The 21856-nt window shown below is 38.6% G+C and overlaps 1 protein-coding gene across 4 annotated transcripts in view; it reads left to right on the top strand.

Moving 5' to 3' along the window:
- Nucleotides 1-21856, top strand: part of RIPOR2 (RHO family interacting cell polarization regulator 2) — a 126079-nt gene that overhangs the window by 63301 nt on the left and 40922 nt on the right. For all 4 annotated transcript variants that reach the window (XM_036735707.1, XM_036735700.1, XM_036735715.1 and 1 more), the window contains exons 4-9: nucleotides 606-684; nucleotides 3793-3816; nucleotides 4477-4530; nucleotides 7436-7585; nucleotides 9209-9272; nucleotides 19173-19216. In XM_036735707.1, coding sequence (XP_036591602.1) covers nucleotides 606-684; nucleotides 3793-3816; nucleotides 4477-4530; nucleotides 7436-7585; nucleotides 9209-9272; nucleotides 19173-19216 — 415 coding nt within the window. The remainder of the gene's footprint in view (nucleotides 1-605; nucleotides 685-3792; nucleotides 3817-4476; nucleotides 4531-7435; nucleotides 7586-9208; nucleotides 9273-19172; nucleotides 19217-21856) is intronic.

Genomic DNA, 21856 nt, shown 5'->3' with positions numbered 1-21856 from the left:
TGCCTGGTTACATGTCCCTTTCTCAGTTAGCCCTAGATTTGTGACCCAGAACTGGGTAATAAGCAACAGAGCCACCAGTTTGCACCTATTCCTGCACCTTGCACATGTTTCAGCTTCTCTCTGCTAGACCTGGGATTTCTTCTTGCTCTAGTGCACAGCCTCTCATTGTATTGGGATGCTCTGCAAGGCCTCTTCCTAGTGTCTGCAGACCTCTCTCACTGTCTCCCTATGCCAACCTGAGCTATAAAAATGACTTGCTATGATTTTTTCCCTTGGCTTTCCTGATAAGGATTTGTTTTGGTACATTTTCTATGTCTGTTTAAAGGAGTTGGGGATGGGGCAGCTCATTGTAGTTCTTGCTATTCTGCCATATTGGATCCACCTCCCTATCCATATGATATTAAATGCCCCAAACGCTATTGCCCCAGCATTTGTAACAACACAATAAAAAGAAGATATAGGTGTCTACATCATCCCTTCCATAAAACAAGACTCCTCTGTGTAATCTCCCTTCAAGGGGAGTTGGAAGAGGTCAGTAGTCGTCACCAGATTTTGTTTGACATAATGCAGAGTTCACAATTGCCTTTTTGACCTTATCTTTATAGTGAGTATCTGGAGGTTCATCAGACAGAATTGGACAAGTTGAATGCTCAGTTAAAAGACATGAGAAGAAACTCTCGCCTGGTAGGTACTATCCTGTCACCAATACATTAACAATCGGTTGGTTTCAATCACAGAGACAGAGACTAATCATCTTCTAGGTACATAAGGGTTCAGTGAAAGGTGGGGGTGGAGAGACAGCTTTTAGGAAAAGCAGATCTAAGTTATAAATCGCTATCTCCAATCTTCAAGTGTTTTAAAGTCATCAATATACTGTCTACTGGCTGTTGTAATTGTTTTGGGAAGAGTTTAGGTTGAGAGAAAATCCAGAGCTCAGAAGAAAGAAGAAACAACTGGGGAGGGGGTAGGGAGGGGTAGGGGGGCAGGATGTTTTGTGTATACATTCTTGGGTTCCTCTAGCATGTTGACTATACAGGCTAATGAAATTCAAAACATTGTCATTCTTTCCTTGATGGAGGGATCACAGTGGCAGAAGTAGGTGTCAGAGAAGCAGCAGAAGAGGGAAGAGCTGTAGATTGGGAACCATGAGAGACAGGCACAAATGCATAGAGTTGAAAAGTTTACAAATTCCTTGGGCATGTTGATTATACACAGAATGCCTATCCCTCCCTAAAAAAAAATCACCTGTCTCTTTTTGACTTTGAAAGGCAGCATGATGTAGATGAAAGGGTGCTGGACATGGATCAGGAGGACTTGGATTTTAGTCTTGCCTCAGACACTTACAGAATATGTGATTCTGAGCAAATAACTTAACCTCTCTGTGTCTCAGTTTCCTTTTTTGTAAAATGAGTATTGGATTGGATGGCTTCAGAAATCGCATCCCAATCTATGATCATATGAATGCTGCCATTGTTTAGTGTGGATGGGAGAGGAGAGGAAGAAAAAGAAGGGTCAGGGGAGGAAGTAGGTGCATTGTTTCTGATATGGCTTTTGGAATAGACATCACTCGACCTTACCTAAGTTAAGTGTTTGCATGCTTCTGAGCACATAAAAGCAAAAATCTCCCCATTTAGATGCTCAATACATTTTCGCTGTAATTGTCTTTGGACCTAGTCTGCAGTCTCTGCTGATATTAGTAGGTCAGTGTGCACAGCATAAGTGTAAAGATAGAAAGCAAAAATAAATAACTTTGTTATTTATTTGTCTTTGTTAGTTCTATAACCCGGAAGAGCTTTGAATGTGGAGATTTTAGATCTGAGTTTGAGCTTTCTGATCTTGGGCAAATCACTTTATTCTTCTGTTTCAACTTGTTCCTCTACAAAATGATGTGTTGGGGTTATATCAGGGCTTCTTAGACTGCAGTTGAAAAATATTTTTTATATTTTATATTTCAGTACAATTGATTTCCTTTAGGAAATCTGAGAAGGGGTGATAGGCTTCACAACTGCCAAAGGGGTCTATGACACAAAAAAGGTTAAGAATCACTTGATTAGATGACTTTGAAGTGATTCACACGTATAACCTTTTCTGATTTCTCTGTGCTTTGGATTCCATGTTGGACTCCCAGGTTTTATGGTGCTTGGATTTTTGCTTCTCACAATGCTCCCTTATTTGTCTCTCCCTGTCTCTGTCTCTCCATCCTGTTCTACCCTTCCAAAGATAGTCATAGGATCGTAGATAGAGAGATTAAGGTCATCTACTACAACTCCCTCACTTTACAATGACAATAGATGACAATATTGAATCCCAGGTAGGTTAACAGATTTGCCAAAGGTCACACAGGTAATATCATTGGTGGTATTTAAATTCAAGTCCTCTGACTCCAGAGCCAATGCTGTTTCCCCTCTACCATACCGTCTGAGTAGTCTTTCAAGCAAACCTATGTCTATTGTTGTTGGGTTCAGTAGCCAAAAGCTTGTAGAATATTCTTTTGGATAACTTCAATAGTAGCAAAACTTTCAATGATGCTTCATTAGATCTTCTCAATGGGTGAATTATTTGAGAGTAGATTAACCATGGAAAGAGTCAAAAACAATTGAGGGCCAAGTGTGATGAAGAAAGAGGCATGATTAAGGTGTAATGCTAATTTAGGTCTAAGAAAAAGGACGTGACTGCAGTGAGACCAGTCTTCTTCAGCCAGTATTTACAAAACATTCAATACATGTACAAGGCAAAGACAAAACATTCACTTATCTCAAGGACCTTATAGTCTACTGAAATGTAAACTTACGTGGCTGAAGAACCAGCTCTGAACCAATTTTTTAAAATTAAATTTTATTTTGTTTTCAAAGATCCATCTTCTCTCCATCTCAAGAGAGCAAGAAAAACAACACCCCTGTTATAAACATGCAGACAAATTCTCACATTGGCCATTTCCACAAAATTATGTCTCTCAATCAGTATTGAGTGCTCACATCTCTAGCTCTAAAACAGTTTCAAAAGAGAAGTTTTGAAAATGTTTTTTGAGCCCGTGCTGCATTTTAGAAAGTGAGCATCTCTAGACTTTCAATGTGACTACTTTGAAGAAGTAAATTAATATTTACTTGGATGTTGATTTATAGTTAGACAATTCAGTGTATGGGATATGATAAACACTATTACAAAGGTTAGTCACAACTGGGTAGAGGGCAGAATCTAGTTGAAAGAATAGTGTTGTGGTATGCAAGGACTGGACTCCACTCCTTAAAATATACCAGATGGGTGCCTTGGGATAGCATTTAATTTCTCTGTGCCTCAGTTTCTCCATAAGATATGAATAATAACACCAGCCACCCACCTTCCTCAGAGTAAGTACAAATGGAGTAACAAGATTGATTTTTAGAAGATCTTGTCACCAAAGTTCTTATTAAACATTATACATGGATGTAGTGACCTCCTTAAGTCCTATAAAAGTGCAGGAGAATATACATTCCACTGCTACCCATTCAACGATGTCCCTGTCACCTTCCTCAAATGACTACCTATATTTGAATTCACACATCCTTCAAACTAACTATGGAAATCTAAAATGAAGGGGTATATTGCCTTTCAAAAACTGGTCCTGGTATTTGCAATAAGTCCAAATGGTTCTTAGAAGACACGCGCTTTTTTACAGCAGAGAGAATATCAGATTGAGATGATTGTTACTACCTAAGAGACAGGGTTAAAAATGGAAGCTAGCTTTCTTCAATAAGTCAATAGCAATTTGGGAAAAGATAAGTTTTAATCCTTCTGTTCCTTTCTTCGTTTTAGGGTGTTCTATATGACCTAGATAAGGTAAGTAACAAATCCCTCCCCTCACTTACTTGGTTGTTATTGATTTGGACAAGAGTAAGAGGATTTGCCCTCAGGACTTGTGTGATGACATCTGAAAAACTGATTATTCTTCATTTCTTTGATATAATCTTTCAGTTACAGAACCAACGAAGAATCGAATCTCATTTTGTCAATTATACCACCTGTCTCCAGCCTCTCCACCTTAGAATATGCTTGTGAACTTGGTTCTTATTCCTAAAATGACCCAATAGTCTTTCATTTATTGATAAACCATTTCATTTCCCAAGAACTTTGAGTCCCTTAGCTGAAACAGGTGCTGTCTTAAAAAAAAAAGCACACAGAAAAGCAGTTTGCATAACCCTGTGAAAATATTATTTCATCTCAGGAGTTCCATGAACAGAATTTAATTGTTTGTCCTACATGTTCAGAGAGAGAGATAGAAGAAATATAAGTAAGTTCATGCTCCATAAGAATGTATATTCTTATTTAAATCAATTTCTTCTAAATTTATGTGCAAGTTGTTCCTTTATATAGGAGAGACAAAGAAGTGTTCAGTGGCCTATTTTAATGAGTGGTAGCCATTTCAGTGAAGAAATGTATCCATATTAAATTAAATTAAGCTTCAAATGATTATTTCTTCAAACTTTTTTTTTATTTTAGCAAATCAAAACAATTGAAAGATACATGAGACGACTGGAGTTTCACATTAGTAAGGTAATTGAAGTTCCTATCATTTTTCTTCTGACATTTAGTTCTTAAGTTACTGATCAATATAGGTTTTCCTGAATTGGGTCTATGGGGAACTCCTTACAGAAGTGACTCTCATGCAGGCAGGAAATTAAGGTCCACAGCAGACAATGGATGTGGAAGAAGAAAGATTCAGAATAATGACCATGAGTGGCTGGTGTTCTTTATATTAATTTTTCCATCTCATGGAGTCTGTCTGCTATCTCTCTCCTTTCTCTCCTTTGCCCCAAGAGGGCATTACCTATAAATTATCATCATGCTTACTCCCTAAATAATTGTTTTCCCATTGTTTCTTCCCTCCTAAAAAAGTAGCAAGCCAGAAGCCCTACAATTTTGTCCATTTTGGCTTCTGCTCCTCTTCCATCTTCGTCATGAGTTGATACAGCAAGAAAAAAAAATGTGTTTAATCTAGTCCTTAAAACTTCATAGGCATCTATTGATAGTACAGTATAATCAATTCTACATCTGTATTGGGGAAGAAGAGTTTAAAAATTATATTAACATCAGATTAAAAGTCATTACCACTAAATATGTTATTCTTCTGAGTTCCCAGAAATGAACAAGTATGTATAAAAAAATTTTAATTACAGTACCAAGTATTTAGATTTATACATTATATACAGGTTATAACTAAGAAGTGATGAGACTGGTCTTTGAGTGGGGTGTTTTGGCCTCACTACTTTTCAATTCTATCTTGTACCTTTAAGTATCTGTGCATACTTATATAAATCAATACACAGAAACATAGCTGTGAAAACAGTATGTAAACATTCATTATAAACATAGTTTTAATTACCCAACAAAATGATTTTAAAAATCTATCAATACAGAAAATTGATTTTTGTTTATTGAAATAAATCAAAGGTTAGAGATTCTACATCTAAAGTTACCAGCATCTCTTTAAGCTTTTATCCTAGGTTTGATCCACCTCAGGATGCACAAAGCTATGCTTCCTCCTCCTCTTCTTTTTCTAGAAAAAGAACCAGAGGAGTATTTTCTATCTTGCTTAGTTCGTTTCCTTCTATGTCCCCTATGGCATTAGCCAATAAACAATTTCCATCAACAGAAAGACTCTGTAACTCACCACTGAACTCCTTGACAAAAGGAAAAGAGGTGGATCCATGCATTTCTTCCCCTCAAGTTCCAGAAGGCCCCTTTAAGGCCTGATTGATCAAGTGGATAGCCACAGGGGATTCTTTTTTTGTTGTTTTTTTTTTGGGGGGGGCAGGGCAATTGGGGTTAAGTGACTTGCCCAAGGTCACACAGCTAGTACATGTGTCAAGTGTCTGAGGCCAAATTTGAACTCAGGTCCTCCTGACTCCAGGGCCGGTGCTCTACTCACTGCACCACCTAGCTGCCCCCGGGGATTCTTTAACAAAGAGAATATTAGTTTCATTCTAAAAATCGTCTTGTTAAGTAGAATTGTCACTCTGTCCAGGAGGGAAAAAAAATGAAACACAGGAAATACTGTAACAAGTGGTAGTTCCTTCCATTGGAAAACCAGAAATTTGCTTTTAAAGGAAAAAAAATCTTTATAAACTTAAGAAAGAAACTCATAGTTGTCCCAGGAACATCAATTTCTAAGTTTCTTTGGAAGCCAAAGAGCTAGCACAGAAATAAGAATACAAGTAATTTAATACTAATTAGATTTACTTAGTAATGGTATCTTGCAGAGGTGAAAAACTTGTATTTTTGCCTGTGGAAGTGCTATTCTCTAATCTGCCTCTGAAAGGTCCTTCAATTAATTATATTAGCAAGTCAACCTTGAGTAGTTGAATTTATTTATTATAAGCTGATGGTCAAGGTGCAAGATTGTAGAGAAATGTACCTTCTTCAGTTTTTCAAAATAGTACCATAAAAATCCTACTTCATATCCTCATTTCATGGAAGGGAGTCTGGGAAAAAGCTAAGCCAGGAAAACAGAAGCTCAGGTAGGTCCCATCTTATCAGGCTTCAAGCTCTGGTCCAGGAAAGCGTAAGCTCAGGTAGGTCTCATCAAGTCCAGCTTCAAGCTCTGGACAGCAAAGGTCACCCAAGGTCCATCCTAACAAAATGGTAGAAAGACTCCTCATCAGAGTCTGACTGAACACTAAGGGATGAGTTTTTTTGACTGTCTCCTGAGATATTCAGTGATCATTGAAATCACCAATCTTTTTAAGTAAAAAGTATTTTAGTGTAATTACATAGCACAGTAGTATTCATGCTTCTGATAAATGATCAAGAGTGTGAATAGAAGTCGAATAGACATCATTATGCAAAAGTTTGAATATACAAACGTGAAAGAAAGGAAAAAATTAGTTTTCTGTGCTTCAAAAAATAAAATTTGCTGATTTTAAGCACATTATACTACCCTGTTGTCAAAACAACTATCTCACTTTCCTTTACTACACCTAAAAAAATGGCAAAAACCAGGTTTCAAACCCCAGGTCTGAGATACTTAGAATTTATATTTGATCACTTATCCTTCCAGAGCTTAGTTCCTCATTGGTAAAACAGAGGTAAGAATACTTACACCACCTACTTAGCTCACAGGATTGTTATAGGAAAAATCATTGTAACCCTCAAGTCATTATATAAATAAGTATAAGCTATTATTACATTTTAGCTAACATCTTTCACTAATTTTGTGTTATTTTCAGTTTTTTGAGAGAAAAAGAATTGTCAGAGTTATATTAAACCTGTTTTGAGTAGAATTAATAAACTAATCAAAATGGGCACATAGTTCAAATGATTAGCTCATTTTCCTTAATAATGTTTCACCAATGATTCCTTCCTTGCTAATGTCAAAACATGAAGCATCACAATTTCTTCCCTCAAGTAAAGACAACCAGCTACTTATGTCTCATGGGTTAAATATTTTTGTCATGACCAGGTTGATGAACTCTATGAAGCCTATTGTATCCAAAGACGGCTCCAGGATGGTGCTAGCAAAATGAAGCAAGCATTTGCTACCTCCCCAGCCAGCAAAGCTGCCAAAGAGAGTTTATCTGAAATCAACAGGAGCTACAAGGAATATACTGAGGTATATGCTAATCCATTCAGCCTCTAAATAAACAGACATTCCAAGAAACAAGCACCAAACAAATGACTGCATTGTTTACACACACACACACACACACACACACACACACACACACACACGTACACAATTGAAGCTCTTATTTTCTATTGCAATATTTTTGCTTTTTGTGGGGAATTTGTTTTGAGGGTGAGTGTTGGGCTTGTTTGGCTATTAGACAGTATCTATAGTGAATATATTCAAGGGCAGTCATGAATGATCTCACTCTCCATTTAACTATTATACTTTGTACCATTCTTAAAATCTGATCACATCCTGTCTTTCAGTGCATCACATATATCTTTTCTCCCTTACAAGATAAACTCTTTGAAGGTAGGATCTCATTTACATCTCTGCCTCTCAGCAGCAGTGTCTTATAAACAATAGGTACTCATTAAATGTTTATTGAATGACTAAATGAATGAGTGAATAAATGAATGGAGCAGATGGACTTATACCCCGGTGCTGTCCAACTTGGAAATATTTTTTTATTCCTTTTCATCTTTTGTCCAGGATGAAAAATAACTGATTTTAGTCCTTAAGCCCGATGCTCTCTGAGAGATATTGAAGGATGAAGTGAGTGGGGCTGGCATTGGTAGAGAAGATCAAGGTCAGGGAGTAGATAAAGATGTCTGCAGGTCCAGCTACCATATCTTTGAGGTCATGACACTGGGTTTCGTTGATGCCGTTGCCATGCTGAACCAAACAGCTTTGGTCTAGATGTCTTTTGTGTTCAAACTACACTGTCACTGACTTCTGTAGCTGCACAACTATACATAAAGTGTACTGTTATTCTGTTAAGACAGTGTGGGGAATGGAAGGAATACTAGATTTAGAGTCCAAAGACCTCAGGTTAAATCCTAGCTCCAACACTCTGAGTCGTAGTGACCTCGTCTATAAAACAGGAACAATAGTACTTGCATTATATGCCTCAGAGAGTTGTAGAGCAGAAAGCCTTTTATAAACTCAATATAAATGTGATTTGTTGGTTTATGTGATCCATTTCTATAAGCATCTAGCTCTATCATTTTCACAGCAATTGGTTCTCTTTTAATAAAAGAATGAAATCTCTCTGATTATTATTTGGATAATTTTTACCTGGGGCGGCTCGGTGGCACAGTGGATAGAGCACTGAGCTTGAAATCAGGAAGACTCATTTTCATGAGTTCAAATCTGGCCCCAGACACACACCAGCTGTGTGACCCTGGGCAAGTCACTTACATGCCTCAATTCCTCATCTGTAAAATGGGCTGGAGAAAGAAATGGCAAACCACTCCAATATCTTTGCCAAGAAAGTCTCAAATGGAGTCACAAAGAGCTGGACACAACTGAACAAAAACATTTTTACCTGGATGGCTTCCTTGGATAGGAAATTTCCTGAGAGTAAGGGATAATTCCTTAGGATGGTGCTGTTGTACAACTTCATTCCCTCCTCTGCTTCAAGGGACTGCTGAGGCCCCCAACTAGATAATGTCTAGTAAGGGCTTTGGGATTCCTTAGACATAGGCCCATAAAATGCACAATTTAGCTTGCTTTTTTTTTTCAAGGAACTTTGCTCTGATATAGATATTATATTTTCCTTCTTAGAATATGTGCACCATTGAAGCGGAGCTGGAGCATCTTCTGGGGGAGTTTTCCATCAAGATGAAAGGTAATTTTAAAAATTCTTGCTCTCAGGCTGGTGGCAGTGCTCTGCAATGCACCAAGTTTAAAAGCACACTGTTTTTATATTAATGCAAAGACCTAATGCCTCTTGCTACTCCTCCATTTCTGATTATTTTCATCTCTACTCCCCCAATCCCATGAGATTTGGAGCCCCTAGAACCCCAGTGGATTCTCACACTGGGCGATGCCTGTCTGCCTTCTCTTCTCGGTGGTAATCTCACTAGAGAATGTGCTTTTTTCTTTGTTTATGGCACCTAGCACTCTGTTGACTTTCAGATGGTTAATCAAGAAAAAGTAAATATGTGAACACATACCATAGAGTTATACCCTAGCTGCTTTAAAATACAAAAACAATCTGGATCTTGGGGAAAGAGAGGTATGACTTAATGGGTTATGCCTGGATTACAGCTCAGAGGTTAGTGCTGTCTAAAAAAGCAGTCAGCGTTGCATGCTGAGTTTTCTTTTTGAGTTTTTATATCTGCAACTAAAATTTAAAGTGGAGCTAGTCCATAAGCCATGTCATTCCAAATCTTTCCTAGCAGTTTGATCCCTTCGCATCTAATGGGACTAACTACTTTCATGAGTAATGGAGTCAAAGAAAAGGGAATATAAGCCAAACAAACCCCAACAGGGGAGGTTCACTTTGGCGTGAGTCACCTGCCTCCTACTTGGAATTTTCTCCAGTTTCATGCCTTGTGTTTTGACACATAAAAAGCCTGTTGGGATGAAGGTACTTAATACCACAGTAGCCTGGGCTCTGTGCTCAATTAATGGATCCATTTGCCTTTGGCAGCTGTGGTGAATCATTTTGTATGCCGTTCAAGGGTTTCTTACAAAAGAACCACCCGTGTCCCAAGTTAATAAAGTCATGCCATTTAAAAAAAAAATCTATAACTTTGCTTCCATGTGGAAAGAACATTGGCTGTGGACTTAGAGAACCTCTGTTCAAGTCCTTTCACTGCTGCTTTGGGGAATGTAGGGCATATCTTTTAATCTCTATGGGCCTCAGTTTCCTCATCTGTAAAAAGAGGAAGTTAGACTAGATGGCCTCTAAGGTCAAATCTAAATCCTTGATCCATGTACTTGTCAAGTTATGCCCATTCCTTGATGCCCATTTTACTATGGCAGTTCAGGTTGGGGGTGGTGGTTGTTTTTTTAAAATTTTGTTAAGGTCCAATTTATGTAATATTTCATTTCTAGATCTTTTGAATCTTTTACTAATGGAATTAACTTACTATCAAATAATTTGGTGATTAGTTAACCTTCTTTCCCAATTTCCTTCCTTTTGAGCTAAGAAATGAGCACTTGATTGGCATAGTGGTTGGGGCTGAGGCACAGGTATGAAGAATCTGGCTGCCTCGGTGGCTGTTGCTGTTCTGCCTTTCAATAAGATCCTGCTCAACCCCAACTCAGGGGTTGATTTTAGTTTGTTCTTATATATCTGTGATGCTAGGAGACCAAGAATAGAGTACAATAAAGTGAAGCACCAAATTTCCCTCTGTCCTTATTTGAAGGAAGGGGTGGGGAGGAGAAAGAAGGGAGTGGAAGTGGGGGTGGGGAGAGAGTCATGTAAATCCATTTGAAAAGAAATCCACACCCCACCAAAAAAAAAAAAACCTTGTCTGGAGCTCCTGAGGGTACATCATCTTGGGGAGTTTGCTCTCTAATGGCCCTCTCCCAAAGCAGGTTTAATACAGTATGTAAGCATGGCATTGAAATGAAACATAGCTTTGGGGCAAGCTCAGGGACCATGTTAAAAGCATGGATGAGCACTTTGTGCATGCAGGCTGAAATTTGTATGTAAACTGGGGTGAAAAGTTGAATGCTAAGAAGTAAGCGGGACAGCACAGAAAATGAGGTCAAGCCAGATGTGTATAACATGTTTCTGAGGAAGGAAAAATTAGCCAAATACTAGAAAATCTAAATCATTTATGCTCCATTGCCAAATTGGAAAGCTCTCATTGTTAACTGAAGAACTTGACAGTAACCTTTGTGGTTGTTTTACTTGAAGTGGGAAGTGAGGCTTGTGTGGAATTGAAGACTGGGATGGGAAGCCCTAAAGGGGATAGGGGGAGGATGGAGAGAGAGAGAGAGAGAGAGAGAGAGAGAGAGAGAGAGAGAGAGAGAGAGAGAATGAGAATGAATATTCTCCTAGGAGAATGGGCTCACTTTGGGAAAAAAAGGAAAGTGTGAGTGGCCATTTCTATCACAACATATATGAAGAAAAGATTTTTTTAGACTGTGTAAGTATATCTGAAACAATGTGACTAACATGCAGAATTCAGCCTTGGAAATAATCTGAGACCCATAGCCAGTCCAGAAAGAAAACTGCCCAGGCCTAAAAGAAATACAGGTTGTGATCAGATAGAATTAGCTGGGGGAGGTGGGAGAGAAACAAACAAACTTGAACATATAGCCTTCAGTAACACCATAGCTTTTGCTTTTTGAGCAATTGCTATGGTATTATTATCCTGGTAAACCTAGGAAAGGTTGATTAAGCATAAAAGCTGACAAGCTCTAAAATATCATTTGTAAAGCATATTTTATACCATTGCTAAGTCAAAAGACTTTATTCCCTTTTTTTAAAAAATTGATTTTAATTTCAGACCCAAATTATCTCTCTCACTTCCCCCAAATGAGAAAGCAAGAAAAATCAAACCTCTGTTATAAACATGTAGTCAAGCAAAACAAATTCCTTCATTAGCCACATCCCTTCCTAAAAAACTCAAGTCTCAATCTGTTTTTTTGAGTCATTACCTCTTAATAGGAGGTGGGTAGAATGTTTCCTTATGAATCTTCTGGAATCATAGTTGGCCATTGTGTTGATTAGAGTTTCTAAGTCTTTTAAAGTTTTATCTTTACAATCTTGTATAAATTGTTCTCCTGATTATCTCTGGTCATTTCATTCTGTATCAGTTCACAGAAATCTTCCCTGGATTCCCTAAAACCATTATTTCTTACAGCATAATAGTATTCAATCACATTCATATACCATAATTTGTTCAACCATTCCCTATGGGTACATTCTCTGTTTCCAATTCTTTACTACTATAAACAGAGCTACTATAAATATTATTGTACGTGTGGATCCTTTTGATTTTTTAGGGGTTACAAGCCTCGTAGTGGTACTACTGGGTCAAAGGGTATCCACAGTTTAATAGCTTTGGGGGCATAATTCCAAATAGCTCTCCAGAATGGCTGGACAAGTTTACTGTTCCACCAACAGTGAATCAATGTACCTGTTTGTCCACATCCCTTCCAGCATTTGTCATTTTCCTTTTTCATCAGCTTTGCTAATCTGAAAGGTATAAGGTGAAACCTCAGCTAATTTATTTTGCATTTCTCTAATTATTAGTGGTTTAGAGCATTTCTTCATATGGCTGCTGGTAGCTTGGAATTCTTTCTCTGAAAACTACCTATTCACATCCTTTGACCCCTTATCCTTATAAATTTGTATCAGTTCTATATATCTTAGAAATGAGATCTTCATGAGAGTGACTTGCTGCAAAGACTTTTCCCATTTACCAGCTTTTCCTCTAAATTTAACTACTGCACTAGTTTTGTTTGTGCAAGAACTTTTCAATTTTATGTAAGCAAAATGATCAATTTTGCCTTCTGTGATCTTCTCCATCTCTTTGTTCATGAATTCTTCCCTCCTCCATAAATATGACAGGTAATTTCTTCCTTGCTCCTCCAATTTGCTCCTGATGCCACCCTTTATGTCTAACTCATGTAACTTTTTAGAGCTTGTCTCGGTCCATTGTTAAAAGCTCGGTCTAGAGCTTGTCTTTGAATGGTTCTGAGAAAACGGGAGACTTGGGAAGTATTTTATATATATTTTTTAACCTTATCCCATTTTTATCCACCGGAGGCCGTAGCTTGGTCCGGTGGAAGATGTGTTGCATTTAGGGTCAGAGAATCTGAATTTAAATCCTTGCTTTTCATGTATAGCCTATATCAAATTGCTTACCATCTCAGGAAGTGAAGAGGGAAGGAAGGGAAGGAGAGAATTCAGAACTCAAATTTTTTACAAATGAATGTTACAAATTGTTTTTACTTGTAATTGGAGGAAAATAAAATAATATTCAAATCCTTAAAAAAAATCCTTGTTTTCTGCCACTTATTAGCTATGTGACTTTGGGCGAGTCTCTTCACCTCTGAGCCTCAGTGTCTTCTATAAAATGCAGAAGTTGAATTTCACTAGATGACCTCAAAGATCCCTTTCAGAGCAAGATCCGTTGACTCTGTCTCCCCACTAGGGGGCAGGAGGGAGCTTGTTGTCTAACTGCAGAAGATAACCTGTATGTGTATGTATGTATGTATGTATGTGTAAAATGGACATTGATTTGGGGGGAAATGTACTAGCAGTTGGGAAATTAGGGAAGGCTTCGTGAAGAAGGTGGCTCTTAAGCTGAGCTTTGAAGGCAACCAGAGATTTTGAGCATTAAAAGTGAGGAGGAAATGCTTTTGAGGAATGTGGGATAGCCAGTGCCTAAAGATGGAGGTGTCAGTTGAAGTGCCAAACATGAAGGACATTGCTTCAGTGACCTGAAAACCAAGCAGATCCTTTCCATCAACAAAACCTTTGTCCAAGTTCTTTATGTTGTGTAAGTTAGTGTTCATCCAAAGGCTAGACTTCTTATACCAATGGGCTGGCCATGTATTGACATAAGAGGTTTTTAGTAGCATCTTGACTTATAAAGTACTTACTATTTTATTAAGATAAGCGGCTGTCCAACTCTGAATTTTCAAAGAATTTTTAAAGGAGTGGTTTGTTACAGAAGTGCCTTATAAAAAGTATAGCCTCTAAAGCTTTCGGAAATCTGTGTGTAAAAATTGGAATCTTTGATTTTGCCGTATTTTCACCAGTTATTTATTGGTTAGCAATGGGTTCCTTTGCTTTAATCATCACTTGGAAAAGTTTTCTGCAAAAACATTAAGTTCTGGTATACTGCTGCCACCTACATGCAGGTGATGGTATTATCAGGCACTCATTAAAATTTTTTAAAATAAATTTTTGATATCTTTTCACATCATTTGTAATTCCAAAAATGTCCCTCCCCCTTGCCCTTTCCCAGATATTCACCCCTTACGATGAATTTAAAAGTGGAAAAAGAAAATGAAGTTAGCAAAACTAACCAATTCATCAAAAAAGTCTGGTGCCATATGCAGTGTTCCACACCCACACACCCCACTCCACCCCACCTCTGCAAAGAAGCAAGATCTGATCAAGCACTCTTAACAGTGAAGTTCATGAAACAGCAGCAACAGCGTATTTCCCAAAAACCAAGGAAATCAATTCCCTGTCACTGGGTAAATCACACTGTTTGCATATCCTTTCTCCTTCTTCACTGCAACCTAAATATACAGGTGAAATTAGTTAAAATGAACATCAAGAATTGCTTTGAGGGGAAAGTCAAAGGGTGGCCTGAGGAAGGTAACATATAGAAATTGAGGGATGGTGAGGTAGAGTCTCGTTTTCATTGGTTATGCCGTGATATGTAGAAGAGCCCTAAATCTTTTGTTTTTCCCCTGAAGGAATATTAATTCCTTCAAGTTAGAAATTGTTTCTTTTTCTTTTTTTTTCAACCTTTGTATCTCCTATATTTAGTATGGGGTCTCATATATAAGGTTGTAAATAAGTGCTTGTTCATTGATTGATTTTTTTTTTTTGCACTAGTTGGCCAAAGTCATAACCAGGGAGTTAGAAGTATGACTTTGGTGCAGAATTCTATAAACCACCAGTTTGGTTTAGCCTGAAAGCTTTTTCCTGGCCCTTTTATGCTTGCTGTCATGGTGTTCTCATAGCCAGCAGCAGGGTTACAGTAGTGTGTCACTGATTTGGGTAGGATCACAGACAAGAAAAGTTGTTATCCTCTACACTGACAGACTTGGGTGGGAGGCTGGATTAGGTGAATTCTGGGACCTTTTCTTACCAAAGATTGTATGATTCTGTGAAGCAATATGGTGCAAACAAATTGCACAAGAGAAGTGGTATAAAGCAGCCCTTCTCAAACTGTGGGTGCCCCATATGGGGTCATGAAAAATTTGGCAACAGTGAAAGGTTTCTGAATGCGCAACGACCAAAAATTAATTCAAAATCAAATGCATAATAAATCTGAAGTGTTTCTGGCAATGCTTGCCTATGTTGCATCATGCAACTTCACTGCAGCCTTGGTTCTAAACACAAAGCATGCTCACATTGCACTGCACATGCCATCACACCACACAATGCCAACGCACGCTGCCAAAACATGAGGGTTGCAAATAGAAAAAGTTTAAGAAGTACTGGTATAAAGGATGTCATTGGAGAGATTTAAAACCACAAGAAAAAAAATATAGGTTAGTAATATAGAGAGTAAGGAATAAGGATGGACAGCCTATGTACTCCCTTAATATCCTTACATTAAGTAGAAATCTAGAGAAAGACCCCCCCCGCACATTGAATTGTCTCCTGCAGAGGGTTTGTAAGAAGAGTCACCCAGAGGAGCAGCTGTGGATGGGTGGATGGGTTTCAGTCTGTCATTCAAGGTATGCCCACATTGATGGGCTCATAAGTCCATCTTAATGTTTGTTGGAGATGGAAGTAGGAAGCAATAATTGCCACAATCATGAAACCACAGTATAATGTTTATGTAATTATTGTATTGAGGGTAAAGGGAATGACCTGACAATGAAAATGCCCACCTTTCTTTTCCTCTCCTACCTCCAGCTCTCAGATAAGCTTCTCCCAACCTAACAACAAAAGTAGTATTAAACTGACAGGTATGGAGCATTTTGTGGTTTACAGAAAGCTTTATAGTCCTCCCATGCAGTAAGATAGTTGGAAAGGTATTAATTACATTTTGCAGATCTAAAAATGAGGCATAGATACGTTAGGTGACTTTCCCGTTGTCACACAGTAACTGCCAGAGCTGGAATTTGAATGCTATTTCATTTAATGGGACTAATATATTCCTATATCTTCAGGCTTACAACTTCACTTATTCATGATTATTCCTTCATTCTCCCGTCCCTTCCCCAGCTCTAAAACTGCTGAATCCTGTCAATTTTTCAACATCTTTAAAATGTGTATTCTATTTTTTATTCCCAAAGCTGCTGCACATGTTCAGGTCCTTATGACCTCATCCTTGAACTAGTGTATTAACCTCCTAACTATTCTTCCTTTCTCTGCTTTAATCCACACTGTTTGAATTTTCCTGAAGTATCACTGTCTTTCTAAAAGCCCCTTTGGTGACTTCCTATGGCTTGATGTATTAATAAGGCAATAATAACAATATAGATGATAATTGTCAAAATGCCTGTGTGGTTCTGTATCACAAAGTATACGAGACTCTCCACATAGAAGGTAGAAGAAGTGAATCATTTATTCAGACACCAGAGAAACATATCCCACGAAGCTCCCACAGCCAGTTAGCCCACTTCATCATAACAGCAAGGAACCCAAAACATGATATCACAATATGGAGCCTTGCCATCCTAAAACCTCTCTCACCCCCTTGCTGGGGTCTTCCCCAAAACAAACTCACAATACAGCTAAGTCAACCTGTTCAGTTCTAACTATCACAAGGGCAGCCATTGGCAGCCACAACTGTGCTCACTCTCTCTCTCTCTCTCTCTTTACATTTCCTGTGACATAACTTCCTTTTCCTGTCAGGAAGCTCCTCCCACCACATGTGTCTTAGACTTCTTGTGATGTAAGCAGGTCACATGGCCTACTAATGGATGGGAAAGATCTTCAAATCTAAACTGCTACTACACTTGGCCAATTCTGAACTCTTCAGCTTGGTATTAAATGGCTTCCATAATCTGACCCCAATCTGCCTTTCCAACTTTGCCACCTACTTACTACTAATTTCTCCAGCTAACCTGATCTCCTTGCTATTCCCTATCCCCTGTTTTGTCTTCCTCCGTCAATTATGACTTTGTGTAAGTCATTCTCTCCTACTCATTCTTCCAGGCAGGGCTCAAACCCTAGTTGTTCATATGCCTGCCTCATATAGTACTTATTTGTAGACATGTGTTTCTCTCCTGATAGATTATAGGCTCCTTGCAGACAGGAACTTTTTTATTCCATCTTTGATAGATTTCTCCCCAGAGGTTTGCATTCATATTTAGTTGAGTTGCTTCTAATTATTTTGAAGAGATTTTTCTTTGCAAAGGATTTGGCATAGTACTTTGCCTGTACAAGCTGCTCAATAAATATTTATTGAATGAATTAAATTGGTCAGAAATGCAAAGTTCTTGAGGTTCAGAAGCTGATAGCTAAATACTCTGATTTGCTTTGTGCAAACAGATCTTATTTTTGAGTAATTATGCTTGAAAATGGGCTGCAGGTGGCTCAAAGAAAGGATATTCTCCATGGTAAGGGATCATAGGGCAATGAATGAGTGGGAGCCTACCCACAAGAGAAAATTGTAGCTATCTAGCAATCACCAGAGGCCTTAGTGGAAAAAAGAAAAAACAGGGCTTTTCCTTTGCTTGGAAATGGTATTTTAACAGATGGATTCTACACTTTAATTATGAATGTGGCTCATTTAATCTCTCCCTGGCATAATAATATTCAGAAGCTCTGGCATAGGATTGAGGAGGATCATAAAGTAAGGAGTCCAAGCCAAACTGAGTCCCACGCCTAGTTTGGTTACTATTGTCAGTCTTGGAAAGCATAGACCAATTGTTTCTTCCAGTGAGTCCACTGGAGTCTATGGCCTCATTACCTAAGGGAGCAGAATTCCCTGACACCAGCTACCAAGAGCAGATGAAGCCCGTTGATAGGGTGTCCTGAGCATTCTGATTGTCCTGGATTTTACTTGAGTCAACCAATCAAAAAACATTTATTAACTGCCTATTAGGTGCCAAGTACTGTGCTAAGTACTCGGGACCAAAGAGTCAAAAGACAGTCCCTGCCCTCAGAGAGCTCATAAGCAGATCGGGGAGACAACAAGCAAATATATACAAATGAGCCATTTACAGGATAAATAGGAAGAAATTAAGTGAGGGAAGGCACTAGAATTAAGAGGGATTGTGAAAGCCTTCCTGTAGAAGATGGGATTGTAGTTGGGACTTAAAGGCAGTGAATAGGAAGAAATGAGGAGGGAGAGCATTCCAAACATGAGGGACAGCCAAAGAACATGTCCAAAGCCAAGAGAAGTAATGTTTTATTCAAAGAACAGCAAGGAGGCCAGTGTCATTGGACCAAAGACATGTTAGGGAGTAAGATATAAGACTGGAGAGGGTATAAGGTTTGTGGAATTGATCCTGGAGGCGATAGGAGGACACTGAAGTCTATTGAGTAGGGGAGTGACATGGTAGGACCTATACTTTTGGGAAAATCACTCTGGTGGCTGAATGGAGAATGAATTGGAGTGAGGAGCGACTTAAGGCAGGCAGACTCACTTTCGGGCTATTGCAGTAGTATGGGCAGGAGGTGATAAGGACCTGCATGAATGTTAGCATTGTGAGAGGTGGCAGAGAAGAGAAAGGGATGTATATGAGAGATGTTGCAAAGGTGCCATTAAGAGGTCTGGGCAACAGATTGATAGAGTGGTGAGAAATAGTGAGGAATTGAAGATGATGCCTAGGTTGCAAGCCTGATGGACTGGGAAGATGATTAAGGTTCAGCATAGAGATGGTAATTAAATCTATAGGAAGTAAAGAGATTACCAAGTAAAGAAAGATGGAGGGAGAAGAGAAGAGGACCTAGGACTGAACCCTAAGGGACACCTTCAGTCAGAGGGCATGATCTGGAGGAATAAAGAAGGCCAAGAAGGAGCAGTCATATTAGTAGGAGGAAAGCCAGGAGAGTCTTAAGGCAAAAAAATGTTAATTTGTGAAGAGGATGAAACCTGTCTGAAAAGAGTAGCTGACACTGCATGTTTTCTTACAGGTCTGGCTGGCTTTGCTCGGCTCTGTCCCGGAGATCAGTATGAAGTGAGTACTTTCTCTGTATCTGGCTGTGTTAAGATTTGTGCTGGAGGAGTTGTCATCATTTTACACTTTATCTGACATGAAAATGTTTTGATGGTTAATATTAATGCCTAATAATTAAGGTATGGAGCTTAAGGAAGAATTCATGGTCACTGTCAAACAGCAAGAGAAACCTTCTTCTTAGTATTTGTATTAAAACATTTAATTAAGGCTCTTGTTATATGACATGCATATTTACAAGAGGTTTCTTTAATAAGTTACACTTTGCTAAATGGTGAAATGGGGTGGGTAGAGGTGACATTGGGAGAAGAAAGGAAATTTTGACCTTTAAAAAGAACTCCATAGGTCATTTAACCTAGGTCTCTATTCAAATTAAACTCCCCTAAACCACTGCAGACAAAAGAGTCACCTCCCACTATGCTTTTAAAATGTCTGTAGAAAGATAAGCAAGACCATGCTTTGATACTATATTCTAGCACCTGTCAGCCCATCAAGCCAGGAATCTTCCCCCTATAACCCGCCCACATTCATACTACTAAGGGTTGGTCAAGGCCTGCTCTACTTCCCTTCTCCACTAGAGGGAGCATGCTCTATCTTATTTGTGGCTACTAAGTAGAAATTCCGTTTTCTCCTTCCCAATTTTCCCCTCCTTTCTTTCCCTAATAAAGGGAATGAAATCATTGGACCGTGATTGCTATCTACTATTTCACTGTTTTAGGACTAACAAGAGAAATAATAATAAAATTGCTCCAAAAATATTATCTGAAGACTAGACACACATATGCACATATACACAGCGTAAAGATTTTTATAGCAATATTATTTGCAGTTGCAAAACACTGAAGCAACGTAAATGTACAACAAGAGAATGGTTAAAGAATTGTGCTATTTCAATGTAATACAATAGAATAGGGACTATACTCTGTGATATCACTGATAGAGGGAACTCCCAGGAAGAAAATTCTTATCCATACAGGTCAGCACTTTCTCTGAAACCTAGATAGTTGTCTGGGGACAGAGAGGTTAAGTGATTTACCCAGGCTCCGAGGTGGCACTCAACTCAGAGTCTTCCTGACTTTGAACCTGGTTCTCTAATCGCTACCCAACACTGGATCTTATGGAATGCCCATAATGGGATACTGTAGTGCAATTGTGTAACATCCAAATTGAAACAGGGGCCATCAAACCATATAAAAGAATCACTATAGGCTGAATATTGACTTAGTTTTTAAAACATAATATTATTTAGGTATTATTATATTTTTATACATTTTGTTAAATATTTCCCAATTACATTTTAATCTGGTTTGGAGGAACCAGAGAGTGTCGTGGGCCTCATGGGGCCACTGGCTGAGTATTTGACACCTCTACTATAGTGCATTTAACATGGGAGTGGGGAGTTGCAGGGGAGAGAGAAATAAGCATTTACATAGCACCCTACTCATGTGTTAAATAAGCACTTCACAAATATTATCTCATTTGATCCATATGATTTGAGGAATATCCAGAATTATGAGAACACCTTTATGAAATACCACAAAGTAGAAAAAAAAGCCAAACCAGAAGAAGAGAATATGTACAAACTACAATAATATAAGAGGAAAGTGAGCATGAACAAGTGGACAAAGAGTCCTGTTAGAGGTGTAGACAGCAACTGAACAGTTGAGATTTTTATGCCTTGAGATTCATTTATTTAAACATAAATAGCTGTAAAGGAAGTTTAATTGGTTGTGTTGCTGTCTAAGAAGAATTGTGGTGGACAGAGAGAAGAGAGAGGGCTTTGAGGTAATGGAGACCTCACTGGGTTCAAGCCCTGCCTCCATCTGACCCAGTTTAACATCATGACCATGGGAAAGTCACTACCCTTAGCTCAACAAGCATGATAAAATCAGTGGGTCAGGAGTGTCCCCCTGCCCTACAAAGTATTTAACATTAATTGCTTAATAAATCATTAGGAAACAAAACCAGGAGCAGACATTGACAGAGTGCTCTACTGTTTACAGAACGCCCAAGCACATTATCTCATTTGATTCCCATAGCAAACCTGTGATGCATTTATTCCCAGTATTGTCCCCATTTAGGTAGGTGAGACTACTGAGATTCAGGGAGGTCAAAGGACATGTCCGCAAGTCACATGACTAGTGAATGGCAGTTAGGACTCAAACCCTGGTCTCCTAATGCCAAATCCAGCTCTCAGTCTATTGTAATAAGAGCAGCTTGAAATGAACAGTAAATAATAATGATAGCCCGCTGATGGAGAGTTTGAAGGTTTACATAACATTTTCCTTACAACACTGTTGATTACAAATATGATTATCCTCATTTTTATAAATGAGGAAACAAATTCAGAGTTTGAGCAATTTGCCCAGTCCCACAGTAAATGGTGGCCAAAGTTGAACTTACATCTACCGCTCCCTAGTCCACTGGGCTTTTTACCGCCTTATAATGGTCATCTCTCATACCATTCACCCCCACTCATTGTACCTTTCCCTTAGATAACATTCATTATTCCCTTTTGGAAAGCCTATCTTTCCCTTCCATAAATTGTTCAGAGAGTGCTGGTGGTGGTATGATGTTAAAGGGAATGGGCAGTTGCTGTATTTACTTGTGCTTTCAAACTTTGCTTGCTAAAAGAGCATAGGT

The sequence above is a fragment of the Trichosurus vulpecula genome, chromosome 1, assembly GCF_011100635.1.
Source record: "Trichosurus vulpecula isolate mTriVul1 chromosome 1, mTriVul1.pri, whole genome shotgun sequence".
In the NCBI taxonomy this organism is placed as follows: Eukaryota; Metazoa; Chordata; class Mammalia; order Diprotodontia; family Phalangeridae; genus Trichosurus; species Trichosurus vulpecula.
The sequence above is the reverse complement of the archived record's forward strand: the minus strand, read 5'-3'. Positions and strand labels throughout refer to the sequence as shown.